This window comes from Tupaia chinensis, unplaced genomic scaffold (genome assembly GCF_000334495.1).
Source record: "Tupaia chinensis unplaced genomic scaffold, TupChi_1.0 Scaffold143894_1, whole genome shotgun sequence".
Classification (NCBI taxonomy): domain Eukaryota; kingdom Metazoa; phylum Chordata; class Mammalia; order Scandentia; family Tupaiidae; genus Tupaia; species Tupaia belangeri.
The window spans coordinates 102,225-124,897 of record NW_006203745.1 but is presented as its reverse complement, the minus strand read 5'-3'; the positions used below and the strand labels follow the sequence as shown (position 1 = coordinate 124,897).

Here is a 22,673-nt window from a genome sequence, read left to right as displayed (position 1 = left end):
AAATAGAAGCTATCCCGAGCTCCTATCCTACGCCTCCCTACTGCACACCTGCTACAGATGTATTCATAATCCTGACATGAAGTGCATAGCAGAAGCCTCCAGGAACCTGCTCCAGCTGTCTGACTGGTCAGTATCCCGTGCTATACTAGCTGTTAGATATATATATATATGTATATGTATATATATGTAAAGTTTATTTATTTCTTCTATGAGTGAGAAAGACATAGAATGAGAAAGAGAGAAACAGGACCTCAAATATGGTTTGAATATCACAATCCAACTCCAGCCAGCGCCAGATCACAGGCACACACATGCCTGGAGTACTTAGGGAGGTCTCTGGACTTACACCAGGGACCTTCTAAGGTGGAATTGCTATGCAGTTAGGCACTGTTCATAGGAAGTTAGATTCCACAAGGCTGACTGGGGTTCAAATCTTGGCCCTGCTGGCTTCGTGCTGGGTGCACTGACATGGGCAGGATCCTGATGGGATGAAGAAATGGAGGAAAAGGAGAGGTGCCTTCTTTTTCTCTCTTTCTTGATCTCTCTTATGCATATGCACATGCTCTCTTGCATAAAAAAGAAAAGTGAGCAAAAATGTAGGGAAGTTTATTGGGTATTATAATACTTTTTATATATTTATCTAATTCCACTTATTATTATTATTATTATTTGACTAGAGATAGAAAGGGAAACCAAGAAAGCAAGCCTCCAGGTCCAGGACTTGAACTTTGGTTGGCCATGTAGGAATCTAGCACCTAAAACCACAACACCGTACTGTTCTATTCTTAAATGTTTGGTCCCAACACTTTGGTGTCAGAATACTTCTTCATAGGGAAGAATTATAATTGCCTTCAATTAGCCTATCTTGCCACTAGATGGAGAGTGTTGACAGTTTATGGTCTTGTAGTCAACACAGTCAGCCTTTAAAGATATTTATAATATAATTTGTATATCCAAGGTCTTGTCTTAATCTAGAAAGACAGTAATAACCTCATTTCCAAAGTGAATTTTGAAAAAGTTCTTTTTCCTCTAAATCACTTAAATATGAGTAAAATAGTCTTCTTTTATTGACTCCTCTAAATCTCATTATACTTACTTCTGAAGGAAAAGGAACATATTTAACTCCAGGAACAGAAAATAATAATAAAAAAATAAAACTTTCACCATGTAAGTCTGGGCGTTGTATATGAGCTGGGAGAAAGATCTTTTTCTTTCGCCAGGGAATTAATCTGGCTTCATTAAATCAAGGAAGAATACTTATTTCATTAGCAGATCCCATCAGGTTGAATAGGTCTAGGTGTTAGGACCTTTCAAGCTTCCTTAAGTCACAGAGCTCTTCCTGGTAGACCTTCTACATCCCTTGTTTTATTATAATTAACCAGACATTTAGGGCCTGCAGTCATACACCAGTAAAGCCCAGGCTCATCAAATTATACTGATAGATCCAAATCCTGACATTTCAAGTCTAGCATTTGCACCTTATTTAATTGGTTTAATCATAATCAAGTTACATACTCTTGTCTTTAAATTAAGGCCTACAAACCTGACTAATTAATTTTGTACATAGTAGGAGAAAGGAAGTTTTATTGGCATTTAATTGAAAGACCTAAAGAGGAATATCTACCTACCAATACAACATCACAGTAAGGGGTCACTAGATCTTAAATTTACCTATTTTTAAATTTACTTTTTAGAGAATTATTTTAACTTTATTATTATTATTTTAATATTTCCAGAGAGAGACACAGAGAGAGAGAGAGAGAGAGAATGTGAGAAAGCAAGCCTTCAGGCCCTGGACTCGAATCATAGTTGGCCATGTGGGAGTCCAGTGCCCTTTATCACCCTGCCATCTGCTGGCCCCAAATTTATCTATTTTAATAGTAATTATATGTAGATGAACAAAACAATCACACTAAATTTCCCATCATATGAGATTATTTACCAATGCATTGCAGAGAAATACTGCATAAACTGGTAGTCTAATAACTTCAATGTAGTTCACCAATGAGAATTAAACTGTTTAAACGTCATTGACCAAGAAATAAGTAAGTAAGTAAGTAAATAAATAAATAAATAAATAAATAAAACTTAAAAGTTTCAGAACGAGGGACCAGCAGATGGGGTAATGGCTGTGTCGCTGGACTCCCATATAGTTGACTGTGGTTCGAGTCCCAGACCCAATGGCTTAAGCTCATTCCAGTCACGTGTACATGTGTGCCCAAGATCTCAAGAGGAGAACGAAGGAGAAGGGATTGTGACGTGGCCATCCTCCCTGGGGGGTGATTTCTCGCCTTCTGTCTCTCAGTCTCTGTCTGTCTTTCTGGTGAGCGCACGCGCCCTATAGCAAAAACTTCTCAAAAAACAAAAACAAAAACAAAAAAGGTTCAAAATGAGGGGTCATTCTCTTTTAAAAATAAAAAAATGACAAGTGGGGGACCAGCAGAGTTTTAATGAAAATTCAACTTGAAAATGCATGAAGATTTTAGCTTTGGGGGCCAGATGGTGTAATGGTTACATCACTGGACTCCCACATTGTCGACTGGGGTTCAAGTCCCAGACACAGTAACTTAAAACTTACACCGGGCACATGTGCATACATGCCCAAAATCCCAAGAGGAGAATGGAGAAGGGATTACAGTGTGGCCATCTTCTGGGGGAGTGTGTGTTGGGGGGAGTGATTTTTTGCTTTGTGCTTCTCTCTCTCTCTCTGGTGAGTACACACGCCCCATAGCAAAAAAAAAAACAAAAAACAAAAAACAAGACAAAACAAAAAACCCAAAAACTGAAAAATGGATTAATCATCATTGTCAATATAGAAAAAGGATGGCTGGAAGGTGTATGAACTGATAAAAATTTTCAAGAGGGTAATTTTGCAATCATCAAAAACTTCAAAACTATCCATACAGTTTGACCCAGGGATTAATTTTTTTATCATAGGGAAGAAAATAAACCTTAAAAGTCTAAAATTCAAGGAAGGGTTCAATCAATCGCAATACGCCTTTCAATTACATTTCTGTTCCAGTAGATGTCTACTAGACGCTCTGTGCCTTGGCGCTTGGAAGGGAAAAACTACGTTTCCCATATGCCCTAGTACTTACGGTGGCGGAGGTGGGGAGGGTTCCGCCAATCAGAAGCTCGAGATCCGTGCGCGCGGGTAGGGCAGCAGCGTCCCTTCCAGGCCGGAACTGCATTGTTCTGCACGCTGCAGCCTCCGGGTGTGACGGCTTCCTGTCTCCGGACCGCCGGACTGGCGATGTGGTTGTGGCGAGTGGAAATTGTTCCCAGAAGCTCACACAGCGCCTGCGCCTACAATTAAAAGTTTGTAAGCCGTCTAATACCTAGTAATAAATTTCTTTCTGCTTAAGTATTTCTGCTGTCTGCAGCTGAACCATATTTAATATAGTGTCTATGCGATAAAATGTGACACATCAATTTAGAAATCGCATTGTCCAGTGTTATTTAATGATACAGTATCAATTCTGTAGCGTTTTTACTGACTCAAATCAGTTTTTCACTGACCGATGATTTGTCAGTCACCACTTATGCTAAAAACTGTTTTCTTAAAAGGCCTGTGTGTTTTTAGAGCAAATACATGTGTACGTGTGAGTAGTTCAATGTCATTGTGAGGAAAATTAAAAATGATTTTTTTAGCCAGAACACCTAAAAGGCTTTCCTTACTTGGCTTAGCAGTGATTTGTTAGTTGTACTACTCAATTTCTTTTAAAAACACTTATTTTTTAGGTTTGATTCGTGTATCAACTAAGGTAGCCTCTCCTTTGAAATTCAAACAAATTTGGCTCAAGCTTCTTTTACATAGATGTATTTTTTTTCTGCACTCTTTCTGGTTTCACGTGCTCAGCCTAGCCTTGGGAAAGAGAAGTGGGAGAGTGGCTGTTCTCTCAAAAATTGAGTGATTATTATTATTAATATTTTAATGAGAGATGTTTGCTATAGGGCGTGTGTGCTCACCAGAGAGACAGAGATACAGAAAGCAGGAAATCACACCCCAGGGGAAATGGCCTCACAACAATCCCTTCTCCTGCACTCTCCTCTTGGGATCGTGGGATGCTCTCAGGCACCTGCACCCGGTGTATTTTTAAGCCACTGGGTTTGGGACTTGAACCACCATCAACTATGTGGGAGTCCAGCGACATAACCATTATACCATCTGCTGATCACCATTGAGTGATCTGCTTGCTTTCTTCAGTCTTTATGAAAAGGTGAAAGGACATTTCCCATTTGATGAGAATTACATCACTTCCCTTAGGAGGTAGAAGCAGTGCAATTTTAGTTTAAAATGATTATTTTTCTCCTCCTTTCTACAAGGCTGAGTTATGACATTGTTTGAAAACTCTAAACCTGAGAACACACTAATAGGTTCTGTGTATTGGGATAAAGACTGTGAGCGTAGGACAAAGGTGAAGTAATTTAGAAGGACTGCAAAACATTTTCTGAAAATGCCCCTTTTAAATATTTTTCCTCAATATTTTAGAAAGAAACATGCTTTGAGCTGACCGGGGTTGAGAACTCATTGTGCAGCTCACCTTTGTTGCCCTACCTAGTCTTCCCAGGGGATGCCACACCCAGCACACCCCTGAATCAGTAGAAGTCAATCAATTTGGTATACAGGCCAATTTGGGATTTAAGATTGAATTCTGGTTTTAGTTCTTCCGCATAATTTTGTTTTGTTAAATAAATTAACCTCAGTTTCATTTTTAAAGATGTTTTTATCTTTAAAATGGGGTTATAATAGCACCTTCTTTACAGAGTTTTAATGAAAATTCAACTTGAAAATGCATGAAGATTTTAGCTTTGGGGGCCAGCAAATGGCATGGTGGTTAAGGTCCTGAATCCCACATAACTGACTCCATGGTTTGAGTCCTAGTAGCTTGAGAAACACACCAGGAACGTGTGTGCGTGCGTACGTGTGTGCATTCCCACATCTTTAAAGCAGAATGGAGAAGGGATTGTGGTATGACCATCCCTCATGTGGGGGGGGAGATTTCTTTTTTTTCCCTATTTTTCTGTCTCTCTCTACTCAGTGCATGTACCCTATAGCAAAACACACATACACAGCTTTTAAAAGTATAAGAACCTACATGTATATAGAGAAAAAATTGACCCAAACCAAACTTCATTCCAATCCTGATTTTTCTTCTGTATTCCATTTTTGCATTAATGACATCTTTGAGATGCTTGTCAAGAGCAGATGTTATTTCCTTCTCTACACTGGGTATAATTTCAGTGGTTTTAAAATTAGCAAGAAGAAAATTTCAGAACAGTGATAATAGCACCTACTACTCAGGTATTTAATAATACATGGAGAGTGTAAAATAAAATGATTATTACTAACAATAATTTCTGTCTCAGCGGAGATAATGAGAGCAGTGAGAATACTTTTTAAACATTTTAAAATTTTTTTTGGAGGACACGCATGCTCACCAGGGAGATACAGATAGAGAGAGAGAGGGAAAAGCAACCCCCTCATGGGGAATAGTCACACCACAATCCCTTCTTTTCCATTTCTCCCTCCTTTCTGGATTTTGGGCACACAAGTTCATGCATCTTGGCTTGCCTTTGGGTCCATACTCAAACTGCATGGTTGGTCACATGGGATCTGGCTACCCCAACCATCAGGCTGCAGAGCTGGTCCAGACTTCTTTTTTTCTTTTTTTTTTTGAGAGGTTTTTGCTATAGGGTGCGTGCGCTCGACAGACAGACAGAGAGAGACATAGAGACAGAAAGTGAGAAATCACACCCCGGGGGGGGTGGCCACGAAGCAATCCCTTCTCCTCCATTCTCCTCTCGGGATCTTGGGCATGCACGCACACGCGCCTGGCGTGAGTTTAAGCCGCCGGGTCTGGAACTCGAACCGCAGTCGACTACGTGGGAGTCCAGCGACATAGCCATTACGCTAACTGCTGGTCCCCAGACTTCTTTTTGAAGCAATCTCAACTCATGCTCCAAGAGCTTGACCACTTTCTGTGGGCAAAACTTTATGTCCTACTCTTCTCACTAAAAACCAGGAGCGTAATAAAACTACTACCAATAATAATGACAACAATAGTTATTGTCAGTACAACTTTGTTTTTTGAACGTTTACTGTGTTATAGGCCAGATAATAAATATGGTGTACTTGCTGAATCCACATGGTAGTTCTCTGAGTTAGAGATGGATCCTTACAGATAAGAACACAGAGTACAAAGTGGTTAACTTGATCAATACAACCAATCAAATAACTTTTTTTTTTTAGAGATTTTTGCCATAGGGTACATGCATTTCACAGACAGAGATGGAGAGAAAGTGAGAAATCGTTCCCCCAAGGGATGACCATGCTGCAGTCTCTTCTCCATTCTCTTGGGATTTTGGGCATGCACTCACATGGCCAGCATGAGTTTCAAGCCTCAGGGTCTAGGACTTGCATCACAGTCAGCCATGTAGAAGTCCAGTGCTTTAACCACCTCGATGTTGGCTTTATCAAGTAACTCTTGAGTGATAGAATCTTTGAACAGAGTCCAGTATCAATGTTCTTAAAGAGAAATGGCTAATGCCAACAGGTAGTGTGATGATTAAAGTGCTAGATTCCCACATGGCCAGCTGTGGTTCTAGTCCCAGACATGGTAGCTCAAGGATCACGCTGGACATGCCTAAAATTTTAAGATGAGAATGGATTGTAGCATGGCCATCCCCCCAGGGAGTGATTTATCTCTGTCTTTCTCTGTCTCTCTCTTGTGGGCACACATACCCTATGGCAAAAACCTAAAAGTAAAAAAGAGACAGATGACATTTTGCATAGTTGGGTTATCCACAGCCTAATCACTAGGCATTCTATTAATTTCATAGAAGTTGATCAAGTTATCATTTTAAAATGCAAATTCAATCATATTAATCCCTTGAAGCACTTGAGATGCTTGTTAAATGGCAAATTCCAAGGCTTACAACAGGCCCCTCAATCTGATCTGTGAAATTAAGATCAGGAATGTACATTTTGACAAATTCTCCTTGTGACTCTTCTGCACAGTATAGTCTGAGAACTTTTGATCAAGAGGATCAAGTTCAACCCCCTTATTTTAGCTAGGAGGATTGACTTCATCCTTTACAAAAATTGTTTACATACTCATTTCAAACTTCAGTCTTCTTTCTCTTATTTTTTTTCTTTAATAGGTTGTCCTTGAAAAAGCAAAATCTAGTTATTAACTAAGTGTAAATTTAACTACTTAGTTTTTAAATTCCTTTCACTCTTTTCCCATTTTATTACACCTTTCCCTCTTTCCCCATTTTATTCCCCCTTTCTCTGTTTTTCTTCTTTTTTTTTTTCTTTTTTTTTTTGAGAGAGAGGTTTTTGCTATAGGGCACATGCATTGGCCAGAAAGACAGAGACAGAGAGACAGAAAGCTAGAAATCACCCCTCTCAGGGTGGATGGCCACGCCACAATCCCTTCTCCTCCATTCTTCCCTCTGGATCTTGGGCATGCATGCACAGGATCCCGGTATGAGTTTCAGCCACTGGGTCCGGGACTGTAACCACGGTCGACCGCGTGGGAGTCCAGCAACATAGCCATTACGCCAACTGCTGGTCCCTATTACACCTTTCTGTGCTTGCACTGGCATGTCAACTGGTTATACTGGTCAAATGAGTCAGTTTAGATGAGACCATTAATTTATAGGAGCACACTTGTTTTAAGTGCTTTACAGGTGTGCATAGTTACACGTACACAAAGGCACTGACTTCACATCTGTGTTCCAGTTAGCCCAAATAATTATGAAATACTCCTGGAAGTTTGTCCCGGGAGATGCTTCATAAAGTGTGACTAAGGCCCGAAATTAACACAAGTGAGAAGTCTCCTATTGATTATTTATTTATTTATTTAACCACTTCCTACTCGTTACCCCACCACTGTTCAAAAGGAGGAAAAAAAACAGTGATATATAATTTTACCATATACCACTGACTGGGATAATAGAAAATTAGAGCTAGAAGAATCTTAAAATATTAAGAGCCAGACATACTTAATTTTTTTTATAGCATCTTATATATATATTTTCATGGACATAGCTCATTTTATGTTTTTTAAAAATGTATTTATTATATAAGGAAGAGGGGCAGAGAGAAAGAGATGGAGAGACAATGGCCCCAACAGGGTCTTGACACTGAGATCTACCTCAGCTTTAGCCAGCCCCAGGTTATGGGCACGAATGTCCCCAACCTACTCAGGGAGGCCTCTGGGTGCAAACCAGGGCATTGTATTTGATCACTGTGCCATTATTTGGCCTATCATTTGCCACCTCATTTGATGGTCACAATAATTTCTGGTTGACATTGTCTTCATTTTATAGATAGGAAAACTGAAACTTCGTGACTTGTACAAGGTCAAGGAAAATTTAAATTCAATTCCCTACTGAAGAAATAAAAAAATGATTGCATTGAGAACATTCTTTATAGAGTTAATTGGCTGCTAGTCAGTGGCAGAAACTAGATTTCTAATATTTATTCCTTTTGTCCTTCTATTCACCAAGCACTTTTTTTGGTGCTTCTTAGGTGCCAGACACTCTGCTGAGAATTCAGGGTAACTTATAATCTATCGGTCGTTATAGTCGGTATAATGGAGGCATGTACAAATGCTAAAGGAATGCCAAAAGGGCACCTATTTCTGTTAGGGAGAGGTTGCTAAGGAGGAATTCCTAGGTGAGATTTGGAATGAGCTGAAATCTATAAAGTAAAATGGTGTTTTTCAGGCAGTAAGTACCAAGAGAAAATTCTAGAAAGAAGGAGTACATGAATAATCAATGGGAGTTATTTCCCTATTATATGTTTCCTTAGTACTGTTTATTATTCCTGCTCTAGCAGTTGCCAGCCAGAGTTGTAAATCAGCCATTGTCTGTGTCTTAGCTACCTTTTCTCCTCCCCTCCGGCACTGTGCATGTTGAGGAATTATTCCCAGATGCCTTGCATGAGCTGATGGCCAGTCATGATAATCAAGGGACTTACTGATGAGCTTTTCAAAGTGGAACTACAGTGAGATTCTGGAAAAGTTACTTTATTCCGTTTTGTTTGTTTTGTTTTTGCCAGAGAGGACATGCCCTTGACAGAGACAGAGAAGAGGGAGAAAGCACCCCCTACTGGGGCATGGTCATGCATGGACAGTGTGTTTTCCAAACTGCAGGGGTGGCGATTCAGATGTTGCCATTTTTCATGTGCAATCCAGTTCCTTTAACCATGAGGCTGTGGGGCTAGCTTAAGAAAAGGTATCAAGGGACCAGCAGATGGCATAATGGTTACATTGCTGGACTCTCACATAGATGACTGCAGTTTGAGTCCTGGACTTGATAGCTTAAAACTTACACTGGGCACATGTATGTCCATGCCCAAAATCCCAAGAGGAGAGTGGAGGAGAAGGGATTGCAATGTGGCCATCCCTTCTGGGGGATTTCTTGCTTTTTGTCTCTCTGTCTCTGTCTCCCTGGTGAGTATACCTGCCCTATAGCAAAAAATCTCTCTCAAAAGAAAGAAATCAAGGAGACAGTTGACATCAAGTGAGAAGTCTGGCTGCATCAGTCATTGCTTTGTAGATGATAAAGTGGTGATTAAACAAGAGAGCTGTTGAACTTGCCCAAAGAGAGCTACTTAACTTTCAGCTATCCCTAAACATTCTTGTTTATAACAATTACAGATAGTTAAACCCAAACACACATAACGTAGTATCTAAGGAGAAAGATAATCTATTTTGATTGTGGTTTTGTGAAATAGAGTATAAGCATTTATTCTAGTATTAATTGTTCATTACTTGCTGACGGAATTAGGGCATGCAGTAGCTCATTTGATTGTCTTTTTTTTTTTTTTTTTTTAATGTTGCTAGAGAGTACATACCCTACCCAACAGAGATAGTGACAGACAGAAAAGGAAAGTGAGAAAGCATCCCTAAGGGGAATGTCATGCCATAATCCCTTGCTTTGGGTCTGGATTTCAAACTGCATGTTGGCAGTGTGGGATCTGGCTCCCTTAGGCACCAAGCCACCAACTGGCCCCCATTTGATTATTTATTTTTTAAATTACTTTTGTTCTTGTGAGAAAAAGAGGGTATAAGAGACATTAAGACAGCATTCCAACAAGGTCTTGACACTGTGATCCACTCCTAGCTTCAGCCCGCCCTGGATCGAAGCACATACATCCTGGTGTACTCAGGGATGTAGGTACCTGGTTCTCAATCGAACATTTCTCACCTTATATGATACTATTATGCTAATTTTTATATTTCATTTTTTCTCTTACATTTATTTTTTTGTTTGCAAATAACAAAAAAACTTCAAGTTATTTTAAAGGAAAGGGAAATTTTAAAAATCTTTTTTTTATTAAAGATATACATATTATCAGCATTTTTATACATAGAGATTATACATATATCTTTTTGTTTTTGTTTTTATTTACTTTTTAAATTTAAATTTATTTATTTACATTCTTTCGCTATACATCATTACAACATACAAAATGAGATTTCCCATCCAGAATACACTATATATTGGCTCAGTCAAGCACATCAACATACATGTTATCGTCAACAAGTAATTTTCTATTTCTTTTTTTATTTTTATTTTTATTTTTTTATTTTTTGGAGAGGTTTTTTGCTATGGGGTGCGTGCGCTCACCAGAAAGACAGAGAGAGACAGAGAGACAGAAAGCAAGAAATCACCCCCCAGGGGAGATGGCCATGCTGCAATTCCTTCTCCTCCATTCTCTTCTCGGGATCTTGGGCATGCACACACACGCGCCCAGCATGAGTTTAAGCCACCGGGTCTGGGACTCGAATTGTGGTCGACTACATGGGAGTCCAGCGACATAGCCATTACGCTAACTGCTGGTCCCTCCCATTTCTTGTTTCCTGTATATTTTGCTTTTCTTTGCCATCTTGGATTCTCTCTCACCCTCTGCCTTGTCCCACCTTCCTCCCACACTGTCTCTGGTATCCATGGTTGCTTTCTATGCCATTTTGTGGATTCACTAATGAACTTAATCTAATTATTTTCATTAGGAAGTGCAGCTGATATATGCATATCCATGAACACAAGTCTGACTTTAGGCATAAACATCAGTGAGTAGAATGAACATACTATAAAGTCGCACCTAGCTGGGGTTATATAGCTTACTGCATTGTTTTTAATTTCAAGAACAACAGTTTTCATGTTTTTTTTTCTCCTGAAACTTTTTTTTAATTAATTAATTTACATTAATTGCTTAAGCATCATCACGGCATACAAAATGTGCTTTTCCATCCAGAATATACTGCATAGTGGCTTAATCATGCATGTTATCAATAATTTTACATTTCTAATTTCATATATATATATATATCTCCCTATGTCTGACCGTCTGCCCTTTCCCACCCTCTTCTCACACTATCTCTGGTGTCTACAGTTGTCTTCCATTCCTTTTCCTCCCACATTTTATTGATCACACAGTTTCTTAAATAATCTTAACTACTTTCAATAGCAAGTCAGCTAGTAATTTCAAGAAAATCAATCTTGAATTGTTAAGGAAATATGCTTAAAACTTAAAGCGTGGAAACAGGTTAGTATTCTGTTCAAATAATAGGTACATGAACCTATAGACAGCTCAGGACAGGACAAAAACTCTTAAAACTAGACAACAAAGCCTAGAAAAAAAGCAGTAATATTTTAGTCAAAAGTCACAGCATGCTATTTCACCAGTTCAGTCTCATGTACTTAATCTATCTTGTGTTGTGGGTCGATCTTCCCAGTTGAATTCTGGGATATAATATTCAACTCCAGACTTATCCCTACGATTAAGTTGGCCATTTTCTTAGTTTTTGAACTCTTATTTCTGTGTGTCTGCATTTAATTTTACTGACATAGCACTCCCTTGAGAACTTCTTGGAGAAGTAGTTCTGGTTTGGTGCTGGTAAATTCTTTCAGGTTTTGTTCATAGGAGAATGTTCTTGTCTTTTCTTCCCATATTAAGGATAATCTTGCCGGGTAGAGTATTCTTGGCTGAAGTTGCTTTTCCCTTAACACTTTGAATATATTTTCCCATTCTTTCCTTGCTTGTATTGTTTCCGATGAGAGGTCTGCTGTTAGTCTGATGGGATACCCTTTGTAGGTAACTTGCCGTTTCTCTCTTGCCAATCTTAGTATCTTGTCTTTGACTGTGGTTTTGGTCAGTCTGGCTATAATGTGTCTTGGAGAAGATCTTCTTGGGTTGATTCTGTTTGGGGTCCTTTGTATTTCTTGGGACTGGATCTTTGAGTGCCTCTCTAGGTTTGGAAAGTTTTCTTGCAGGATTTCATGGAATAGATTATCAATGCCCTTATGAGTCTCTTTGTCTTCTGGGATGCTAATTATCTGGATGTTTGGACGTTTGATGGTATCTAGTACTTCTCGTATATTATTCTCAAATTTTGGGACAATTTTCTGTCTTTGTGGTGGATTTTTCTAGGCCAGCAATTTTCTCTTCTATGTCTGAGATTCTATGTTCTGTATGATCTAGTCTGCTTTTAATACTTTCAAGAGAGGTTTTGACTTCCTGTATTATAATCTTCATCTCTAACAGTTCCTTAGGTTTCTTTTGTAAAGTGTGTAATTCCTCTTTTAGATCTTGCAAGAATTTCCTCACCTCCTGGAGCTCGTCAGCTCCTTTTTTCTTTCTCTTCTGCAGTTCATTGTCTCTCTTCTCTTCCATCTCTGTTAGTTTCACCATTAGGAATGTTCTAAATTCTTTATCAGACATTTCCATGATTTCCATTGAACTGTCTGTGGATGCAGAGGAGTTATTCTTTTCCCTTGAAGGAGAGGTATTTCTTGCTTTCCCATATTTCTTGTGGCCCTGTAGTGATTTCTATTCATCTGATGGATAGTGTGTTTATTCCCATACTTGAAGTTCAATCACTCAAGTTTGTGGGCTGGATACTGAATTATCCGTGGAAAATCTTCATTTCGCTTATTCTCCAGAAATCACTAGTTCTCAGGAGATATGAAAGTGTCTTCTGAAGTCCTGCTCTCTTGTCTCTCCACTTTAGTTTGTGGGCTGGAGCCTGAATTATCAGTGGAAAATCATCTTTTTTTTTTTTTTTTTTTTTTTTTGCTATAGAGTGCATGCGCTCGCCAGAGAGAGAGAGACAGAAAGCAAGAAATCACCCCCCCAGGGGGGGTTGGCCACATCACAGTCTCTTTTCCTCCATTCTCATCTTGGGCACGCATGCACACGCACCTGGAGTGAGTTTAAGCCACGGGGTCCAGGACTCAAACCGCGGTCGACTATGTGGGAGTCTAGCGACATAGCCGTTACGCTAACTGCTGGTCCCCTATCAGTGGAAAATCTTCATTTTCCTGATTCCCCTGACATCATTAGTTCTCAGGAGCCATGAAGGTGTCTTCTGAAGTCCTGCTCCCTTGCCTCTCCTTTCATACATATATCTTAATGGCTACATAAATTTGATTGTATGAATATACTATAATATTGACCAATAATACTGATGACCAACAATTGACTAACAAGTCAATATTGTGGGTCAATATTAGTAAATATTAGTCAACTATTGGTAATATCCCTAATAACCATTTATCATTTTTTCATATTTTATTGATTCACAAAGGATCTTAACTAATCTAAATAACTTCAATAGCAAGTGCCGCAGATATAAACATATCTATGAACACATATCTGACTTTAGGCATAAAACTTAGTGAATAGACGAACATATTATAAAGTAGCACCATGCTGAGGCTGTATAACTTACTGCAGTCATTAAATAGGTATTTTCTAATGTATATATATATTTTTAATTTCAAGAAGAGCAATTTTGGCTTTAATAAGTCAAAATCCAACGATGTTAAGAAAAATTTGCCTAAGACTTAATGCCAAGAAAAAGGTTAGAATTTTGTTCAAACACTAGGCAGATACTAAAAACTCAAAAAACAGATATGGACAGTACAGTACTTATTACAGTATACTAGTAATATGTGTACTGTAATTTTCATCTGAAACATTTTTTTCCGTAGTCCATTCCCCCTTTTTACCAAAGAGGCACAAACTAACTTACTTGTAAAAATAATAATAAATTTAGTCTCAATTTGGTCTGTTATTTGCACAAAGCCCTATAAGAATACTAATTGATTTTGTTGGCCTTGCTGGAACCTTTTATAAGGAACTTCAGATTAGACTCTTTAAAAAGCCTCCCAAGGCTACTGAGCCTATTCAGGGATGCACCATCTGTCTGTGCCTTTAAGTACCTGTGTTGGGAAGGTTTTTGGTCCTGTCAGGAAGTGACATACTTTACTTATCTGCCAGACAGAACTGTTTATGATACCAGGCAATCTTTCCAATAACTTCTGTTGGTTTTCTTGAGATCTCCCTTAGTTCCTTAGCTTTCTGGTCATATCTTCAGAAATGACATTCATCAAAGCCCTAGCAGTAACCAGTATTTTAAATTTCTGGTGCAAGGTGACAGATATTATTGAACTTGGGTAAATAACCATTCTGCCACAAAATAAGAATACCCACAAATACATTCCAATTCCAGAGGAGTCTGCGAGAGAAAAGTTTATGTTTCAATTTCAAAAAACAAACAAAAATTATCAAATAGCTGAACCTAACAACAACTCAAAAGAAGACAAAAATCTTTAAATCTGGAAAATAAAGCAAAAGAGAAAAATCTGTAATGTTTTAGTCAAAAGTCATAACATTGTATTTCTCTTGTACAGCCTCACGTAATTAACCTCTCTTCTGTTGAATTTGCAGAGCTACTGTGATCCGATCTTTCCGTTAAATTCTGAAAGTTAACATTCAACGCTATTATTGACCTTGCTGGACTTGCAGAATCCTCCCTACCATTAAGTTGGCCATTTCTTGGTTGCTTTTTGTTCTCTTATTTCTGTGTCTGTCTTTAGTTTTCCTGGTATAGCACTCCCTTCAGAACTTCTTGAAGAGCTAGTCTGGTGTAAGTAAATTCTTCCAGGTTTTGTTTATCTGAGAATGTTTTTATCTTTTTTTCCCCATATGAAGGATAATCTTGCTGGGTATAGTATTCTTGGTCGAAATTGTTTTTCACTTAACACCTTGAATGTATTTTTCCTATTCTTTCCTTGCTTGCATTGTTTCAGATGAAACGTCTACTGTTAGCCTGATGGAACGTTTCTCTCTCAAATGAAACTGGACGTTTCTCTCTTGTCAATCTTAGTATCTTGTCTTTGTCTTGTGGTTTGTTCTATCTGGCTATAATGTGCCTTGGGGAAAATCTTCTTGGTTTGATTCTATTAGGGTCCTTTGTATTTCTTGGGTCTGGATATTTGAATGCCTCTCTACATTTGGAAAGTTTTCTTCCAAGATTTCATGTAATAGATTATCAATACCTTTATTAGTTTTTTTCACCTCTGGGATACTGATTATCCTGATGTTTAGGAGTTTAGTAGTATCTAGTGTTTCTCATGTATTATTTTTATTTTTTGGCTTATTTTCTGTCTTTTTTGGTGATGTTTTTTCAAGGTCATAGTCAACCTTCTGTATAATCTAATCTGCTTTTAATACTTTCAAGGGAGGTTTTGATTTCCTGTATTATAGCATTCATCTCTAACAGTTCTGTTTTATTCTTTTTTTATGGTGTGTATTTCTTCTTTCGGATAGTGGAAGAACTTCCTCACTACCTGAAACTCATTGCTTCTTTTCTCTTGTATCTTATGGGGTTGTCTTTCTTCCCTTGCATCTCTGTTAGTTGAGTTACCATGAATACTCTGAAATCTTTATCTGACATATCCATGAGTTCCATTGAACTATCTGTGGATGGTGAGGGGTTGTTCTTTTCCCTTGAGGGAGAGATATTTTCTTGGTTTCTCATATTTTTTGTAGTTCTGCGGTGGTTTCTGGTCATCTGATGAATTATATGTTTCTTCCTAATTTTTTGAGAGTTAAATCTGAATATTCAGAGGTGTGCAGGAGGATGTGATCTGCAGTCTCTCTGCAGTCCGTTTCACTGACACTTACCAAACAACCTGCACTTTTGTTGTTGGAACTGGATATTACAAAGGCTTCTCAGTTTCTAGAGAACAGGTGTACCTGGACTGAGCTGCGGGGTTTCAACTGAGAGTTCAGAGGCATGTGAGAGGAAATGAGCCACACTCTCTCTTCAGCTCTGTTCTTCTCACCACTGCTCACTTTGCAGTCTCTCTTCTCTTATTTTTAGTTATTTGGTGGTATATTTACGTTTGCATAATTTGTTCAAGAAGATTTCTGCAGTCAGAAGTTTGTGTGCTTCCCTTTAGTATGAGGAACTTCTTTTCTTTTTTTGAGAGGTTTTGCTATAGGGCGCGTGCCCTCGCCAGAAAGAGAGAAAGAGACAAAAGCGAGAAATCCCCCCCCGCGGGGATGACCACGCAGCAATCCCTTCTCCTCCATTCTCCTCTCGGGATCTTGGGCAAGCACGCACATGTGCCCAGTGTGAGTTTAAGCTACCCGGTCCGGGACTAGAACCACGGTTGACTACATGGGAGTCCAGCGACATATCCATTATGCTAACTGCTGGTCCCAAGTGTGAGGAACTTCTATACCAAGTTCTCTCCTCCACTTTCTAGCTATGGACCAGGGAGGTGAGTTGGAAGAGGGCAGCTACAACTTCTGACTGCTTACATTGGTACCAGAAGTGAGCAGAGCACCTCAGATGTAGATGTCTCCTTACAATAGCCCTGTTCTTTCTAGCTATGGGCTGGGAAGGTGAGTTAGAAGTGGGCGCTGCAACTCAGGGCTGCTCAGCCCTCATGTTCGTATCAGAAATGAGCAGAGTGCCTCAGATGTAGATGTCTCCCTGCAATGGCCCTTGGAAAGGGAAATTTGTTATAAAGAAGTAAGATTATTTCTCAAGTCTAAGGGTAGGATACATCTAAGACCTCAGGAAGAACTGCAACTGAAAACTAGAAAACTTAACCAACCCAAATGTGTCTCCACATTTCTCCTTTTGCATCTCTTCATTCTTTACTGGAAGATCACTCTTACCTGCTATTCAGTTCACATTATGGTCAAAAAGTGACTCCTGGGAGCTTCATATATTCATCATTATAGTTTGAATCACACAGAGAGAATGATTCCCAGTTAGATTCCATTTCCCCATTTGGAGAGAAGTGACTTAGAACCCATTGTTGTCCCTTTTTACTGTCATCAGCTGTGGCCAGGATGTACTGTAACATCATACAAATAGCTACTGGGAGCTGTGTGCCTGAGGGGCAGTTAGGGTCAGTGGGTGCTGAACCAGCTCACAGCAACTTACGAGAGTCATTACATTTTCAAAAACTTTGCAAAATAGTTAAACATAGGGATAATAAAAATTAAATTGTATAAAGTTATAGTTAATTATATTAAATACAGAAGTAACAAATATACAAAACTCACCACTTCTTGACTCTTTCAACTAAAATTTAAGGTAATCTGTTCTTGAGATTATTTATTAATACACTTACATCTGTTTCAGCTGCATGGTTGAAATACTGTAAAATGGTGTTACTGCATGCTGCTGCTTCACAGCTCCATGTTCCGTGATGTCACACTGGTAGTTTGATTGGTCAAGGTAGGATTATGTACACCACAGAAATTGACACATACTATACCTTATTATTTTTCCTTCTGGAAAGCTGGTTGTTAAACATTTACTGGCTCACCACTGTTTACAGGAGTCATTAACAGAAAATATCTTGTAACATACCATCTACTGTATCTACTGTACTAGGAGATAAAACTTCCTTCACATTGGCTGTAACATAATTGATTCCAATACAAATGTTTATTTTATTTTTTTGAGAGGTTTTCGCTTTAGGGCACGTGCTTTTGCCAGAAAGACAGAGAGAGAGAGATAGAAAGCGAGAAATCACCCCCCAGGGGGGATGGCCACGCCTCAATCCCTTCTCCTCTGTTCTCCTCTTGGGATCTTAGACACGTGTGCACACACGCCCAGCATGAGTTTAAGCCATTGGGTCCGGGACTCGAACCGCTGTCGGCTACATGGGAGTTCAGAGACATAGCAATTACGCTAACTTTGTTTATTTTTAATATTTATTTATTTATTTAATTCCATTTGTTATTATTATTTGTTAGTTTGACCAGAAAAAGACAGAGAGAAAAAGGACAGTGAGAAAGCTAGCCGCCAGGTCTGGGATTCGAACTGTGGTCAGCTATATTGGAACCCAGTGCCTTTAATCAGCATGCCACCGGCTGTCCCCACAATTAGATTTTTTCCTACAATTTTTAAAAAGGAATTATTTAATTTTATTTATCATTGTTAATATTTTTTAATTTACTCCAGGCATATGTGCTCACTAGAGAGAGTGAGACACACAGACACACACACACACACAGAGAGAGAGAGAGAGAGAGAGAGAGAGAGAGGAGAGAGAAGAAAGCAAGCCACCAAGTCTGGGACTTCAAGTGTAGGAGTCCAGCACCCTGATCATGCCACCCTTTTCCTTTAATTTTTGACATGTTAAGGTTTTTGTTTTTGTTTTTTTGTTTGTTTGTTTGTTTTTGGAGAGGTTTTTGCTATAGGACACATGTGCTCGCCACAGAGACAGACAGACAGAAAGCAAGAAATGACCCCCCAGGGAGATGGCCACACCTCAATCCATTCTCCTCCATTCTCCTGTCGGGATCTTGGGCACACATGCACATGCAACCCGGGGTGAGTTTAAGCCACCGGGTCTGGGACTTGAACTGCAGTCGACTACTTGGGAGTCCAGCGACATAGCCATTACTCCAACTGCTGACAGATTAAATTTTAAGAAAGCTGAGCATGTACTTACTGTGGTTAGAATTTCATTATTTATGACTTCAAAGACACCTTGCTATGGTGTATCTGTGTATCCCCCAAAGTTCATATGTTAAAATCCTAACTCCTAACGTGGTTTTGGAGTGATTAGATCACGAGGGTAGAGCCTTTGTGAATGGGACCGATTCCCTAATAAAAGAGGCCCGAGGTAACTTGCTGCCCCTTCTACCACAAAGAGACAGCAAGTAAGGACCACCTATGAGAAAGAAAGCAGGCCCTCATTAGATACTGAATCTGTTAGCACCTTAATCTTGGACTTCCCAGCCTTCAGATTTTTTTTTTTTTTGAGAGGTTTTTGCTATAGGGCATGTGTGCATGCCAGACAGACAGAGAGAGACGGAGAGACAGAAAGCAAGAAATCACTTCCTGGGGAGATGGCCACACCACAATCCCTTCTCCTCCATTCTCCTCTTGGGATCTTGGGCACGCACACACATGTGCCCGACATGAGTTTTAAGCCACCAGGTCCAGGACTCGAACCGCGGTCGACTACATGGGAGTCCAGGGACATAGCCATTACGCTAACTGCTGGTCCCCCCAGAATTGTGAGAAATAAATATCTGTTGTTTATAAGATCACAGTCTATGGTATTTTGCTATAGGAGCCTAAGTAGACTAAGCATACCCATAAACAAATGTATTCTTACATTAGAATTTGTTCTTCAGATAACTGACTTAGAACATTTCCTAATCTGCTGTCAGTGACAGTAAAGAATAGAGGTTAAGTGCACAGACCCTGGAAGCAGAAAAGCTTGTTCCAACTATAGTTCTATAATGTTTTCGCTATGATGGTCTGACTGGCCCTCTGTAAAAGGAAGGCTAAATGAGGGTATATGTAAAGCACCTTTCACAATGTTTGGCACTTCATACAGCCTCAGAAAATATTGACTAGTTATTTTAGCACCTCATTGCCCATGTATCTGTTTCCTTCATGTGCAGTTTTCCTAACTCTCCCAACATACACACACACAAATATATATAACCCTCATTCATATATTACTTAAAATTTCAAAGTCCTAGGCCACTATTCAATTTAATTTTAAAAATATAATTATTTTTATTTTATTGTTGTTATTATTTTTAATTTGACCAGAGAGAGACATAGAGAGAGAGAGAAAGGGAAAATGAGAAAGCAAGCCGCCACAACCAGGATTCGAACCATGGTTGGCCATATGGAGTCCAGCACCTTAAACACTGTGACACCTGCTGGCCCCTCAATTTTGAAGTTAGGATCTCAGCCATTTACTTAATCAAAAATATGTATTTTTTAATTTAATTTTATGTTTGCATTCTACAAATATTTGGTGAGCAACACTCACCTTACTTTTAGTTTGGGTAATAAAATAGTGCATAGCATAAGGATCACACATTTCTAATTTTCCAAAAGACTCTGAAAATTCGTTACCTTTTTTCTCATAACACTTAATGGGGAATTGTACTATTTGACACTCAAATATACATACCAATGGCTGTGAGGTTGGATACATAATACCAATTTGGAGAGTCATGTACTCAAGGAGCCACAAGAACAGTCTCTGGGAGGAGCAGACAGCAAGTGTCACAGGCCTACAGAGTAGGCAGTGGTCATTTCAAACAGGCTGGGAAATACCATTAAAAGATACATAAATATAGACATACACACACACACCACTTTCTTTTATATAAGGCATATATACTTATAGACTTGATTAAAATTAAAACCAATGAAAGAAAAATAAACTATCAGAAAGCATGTTGGACTCTTTCATAAGGAGCATTGAGGTAATTCACAGCCTTTTAGCTGAACACCACAAAAATGTATAAGATAACTTAGGATACAAAAATACTCTGATTTTATCACAAAAGTTTTGCTGACTATATGAGAAAAAATTCAGATTCAGTTTCTCCTGCTGTAGACTCACAACCCAGATAATGTCTGATCTCAAAGCTTGCGGATCAAGTAAGCTAGCAAGCAAGTCTGCTGCGGACACCAGCTGGGCAACCTCTAATCCAATTATTTAGTTTTAAATTTGAACAGAGAGGGACAGAGTGAGAGAAGAGGGAGAGAGAGAGAGGGCAAGTGAGAAAGGAAGCTGTCAGATCTGGGCCTCAAACCTGGTCAGCCATGTGAAAGTCTAGTGCTTTTAACCTCAACACCATCTCCAATTCAATTCTCATTCTTTCTGTTTGGGGGCAGCATCGTATCCTATAAGCTGAAGGCTCCGTCCCACAAGGCTGCTCTCCACTTCAGACACCAGTGGCAAGTCTGGGCTCAGAAACTTCTGCCAATCAGCTACAAATAGGGGTTCCGTTAATATGGGAAATGGAGGTGATCAAGCCCAACTCCAGGGCTGATCTCGGATGCATGCTGACCAGGTTCTTGTCTCACGCTCACGAAGAATTAGAGATGTGGACACAGAGAAGGGATAACAAGTGGAGTTTACTGAGAAGAGAAGGAAAAAGAACTCCCCAGTAGGAGAGGTCTGAGAATGAGTTGCCACCCGGTGGTTTGGGTTTTAGGTTTCTATTCTAGCTGAGACCCCTGAATGTATTTTTCTTTTCAATAGAGGTCACATGTAGGCTGTTAATTTGGGAAGAACTTCTCTCTGTGAACCATGAAGGATCAGAAATGGTTAGTTTGGGAAAAACATTATCTCAGTTAAGCTTGAAGGCTCAGAAACTGTTAATTTGGAATTTTATTGCCCTGGTTCCAGGGCAGGTTTCTGTTTGAAAAACAAACTAACAAAAACAAAACAAAACAAAAAAAACTATCTGTGTGCTCTGGGCTGTGGCACTTGGTCTCTGGTTTTTGCCTAATTAAGTCTCATAACAAAGAGTCATAAATTCTTTAGGAGCAAGATATACATATCTATAGATCAAGGAACAAAGTGACTCTATGGAGAAAAAGCGAAAAGAAAAAGAATATAATATGGCTACCCAGCATGGCAGACACTGAATCTCTTCTCTGGGTTTGTGCCCAGTCTACCTACTCACTAGGTCCAACTCCTGTCTCACCTTGGTCACCCTTGCTAGGCCTAATAAATTTCTTAGAGGGGTTTTAGAACTCAAGAGAAATACATAAATTTACTAGCTGATGATAAAAATATTTAAAAGGATACAAATGATCCTTACAGATGAAGAGCGACATAGGGCAAGGTCTGCAAGGGTCTGCAGCACAGGAGCTTCAGTCTCCATGGAGTTGGGGGTGTCACCCTCCTAGTACATGGATAAGTTCTTGTTCATCTTCCCAGAAGCCTCCACAAGTTCACTTGTCCAAAAGCTCTCTGAACCATGCCATTTTTGTTTGTTTGTTTATTTTTTATAGAAACTTCATGACCAGGCACACTGATTAAATCATTGGCTGTTAATGACTGACTCAACCCTCAGCCCCTTTCCCCTCCACAAAGGTTGAGGGATGCGGGCTGAAAGTCTCAACCCTCTAATCCTGCCTTGATCTTTGCAGCAATCCTGAAGCTACCTAGGCATCGACTTATTAACATGCAAAAATACACCTTTATCACTTTGGCAATTCCAAGGACTTTAGGAGCCATATGGCAAAAATTAGAATGAATACCAGATACATATTTCACAACATCACACTGACTCAATATCAACTCTAGCAAATACCCCTCAGAAGAGGGCATCTCCTATTTCCTCCTCCTGGAATTATTTCCGTCATTCTGGTGAGCTGGCTATGGCTGATTTTTTCACTTGGATTTCTGTTTTTAATATTAATAACACTTTCACCTGTTCCTGTCTCCATGGATTCTTTTTATTCATAGCTCTTCTTTTCTTGTTCTGTTTTTCTCCATTTCTGTCTACTTTACTGTTTATTGACCACAAAAGAGGGGGATCTGATTTTGTTGGCTAGTAACATCTACTA

General features: G+C 39.2%; 1 protein-coding gene across 1 annotated transcript in view; it reads left to right on the top strand.

Annotated features, from left to right (window-relative positions):
• The window catches only part of LOC102496250 (YTH domain-containing protein 1-like), a 122,977-nt gene that overhangs the window by 33,922 nt on the left and 66,382 nt on the right, over positions 1-22,673 (top strand). The window contains 2 exon segments of the mRNA XM_014582876.1: positions 7-151; positions 3,037-3,322. Of these exon segments, the coding sequence (XP_014438362.1) occupies positions 7-151; positions 3,037-3,322 (431 nt within the window).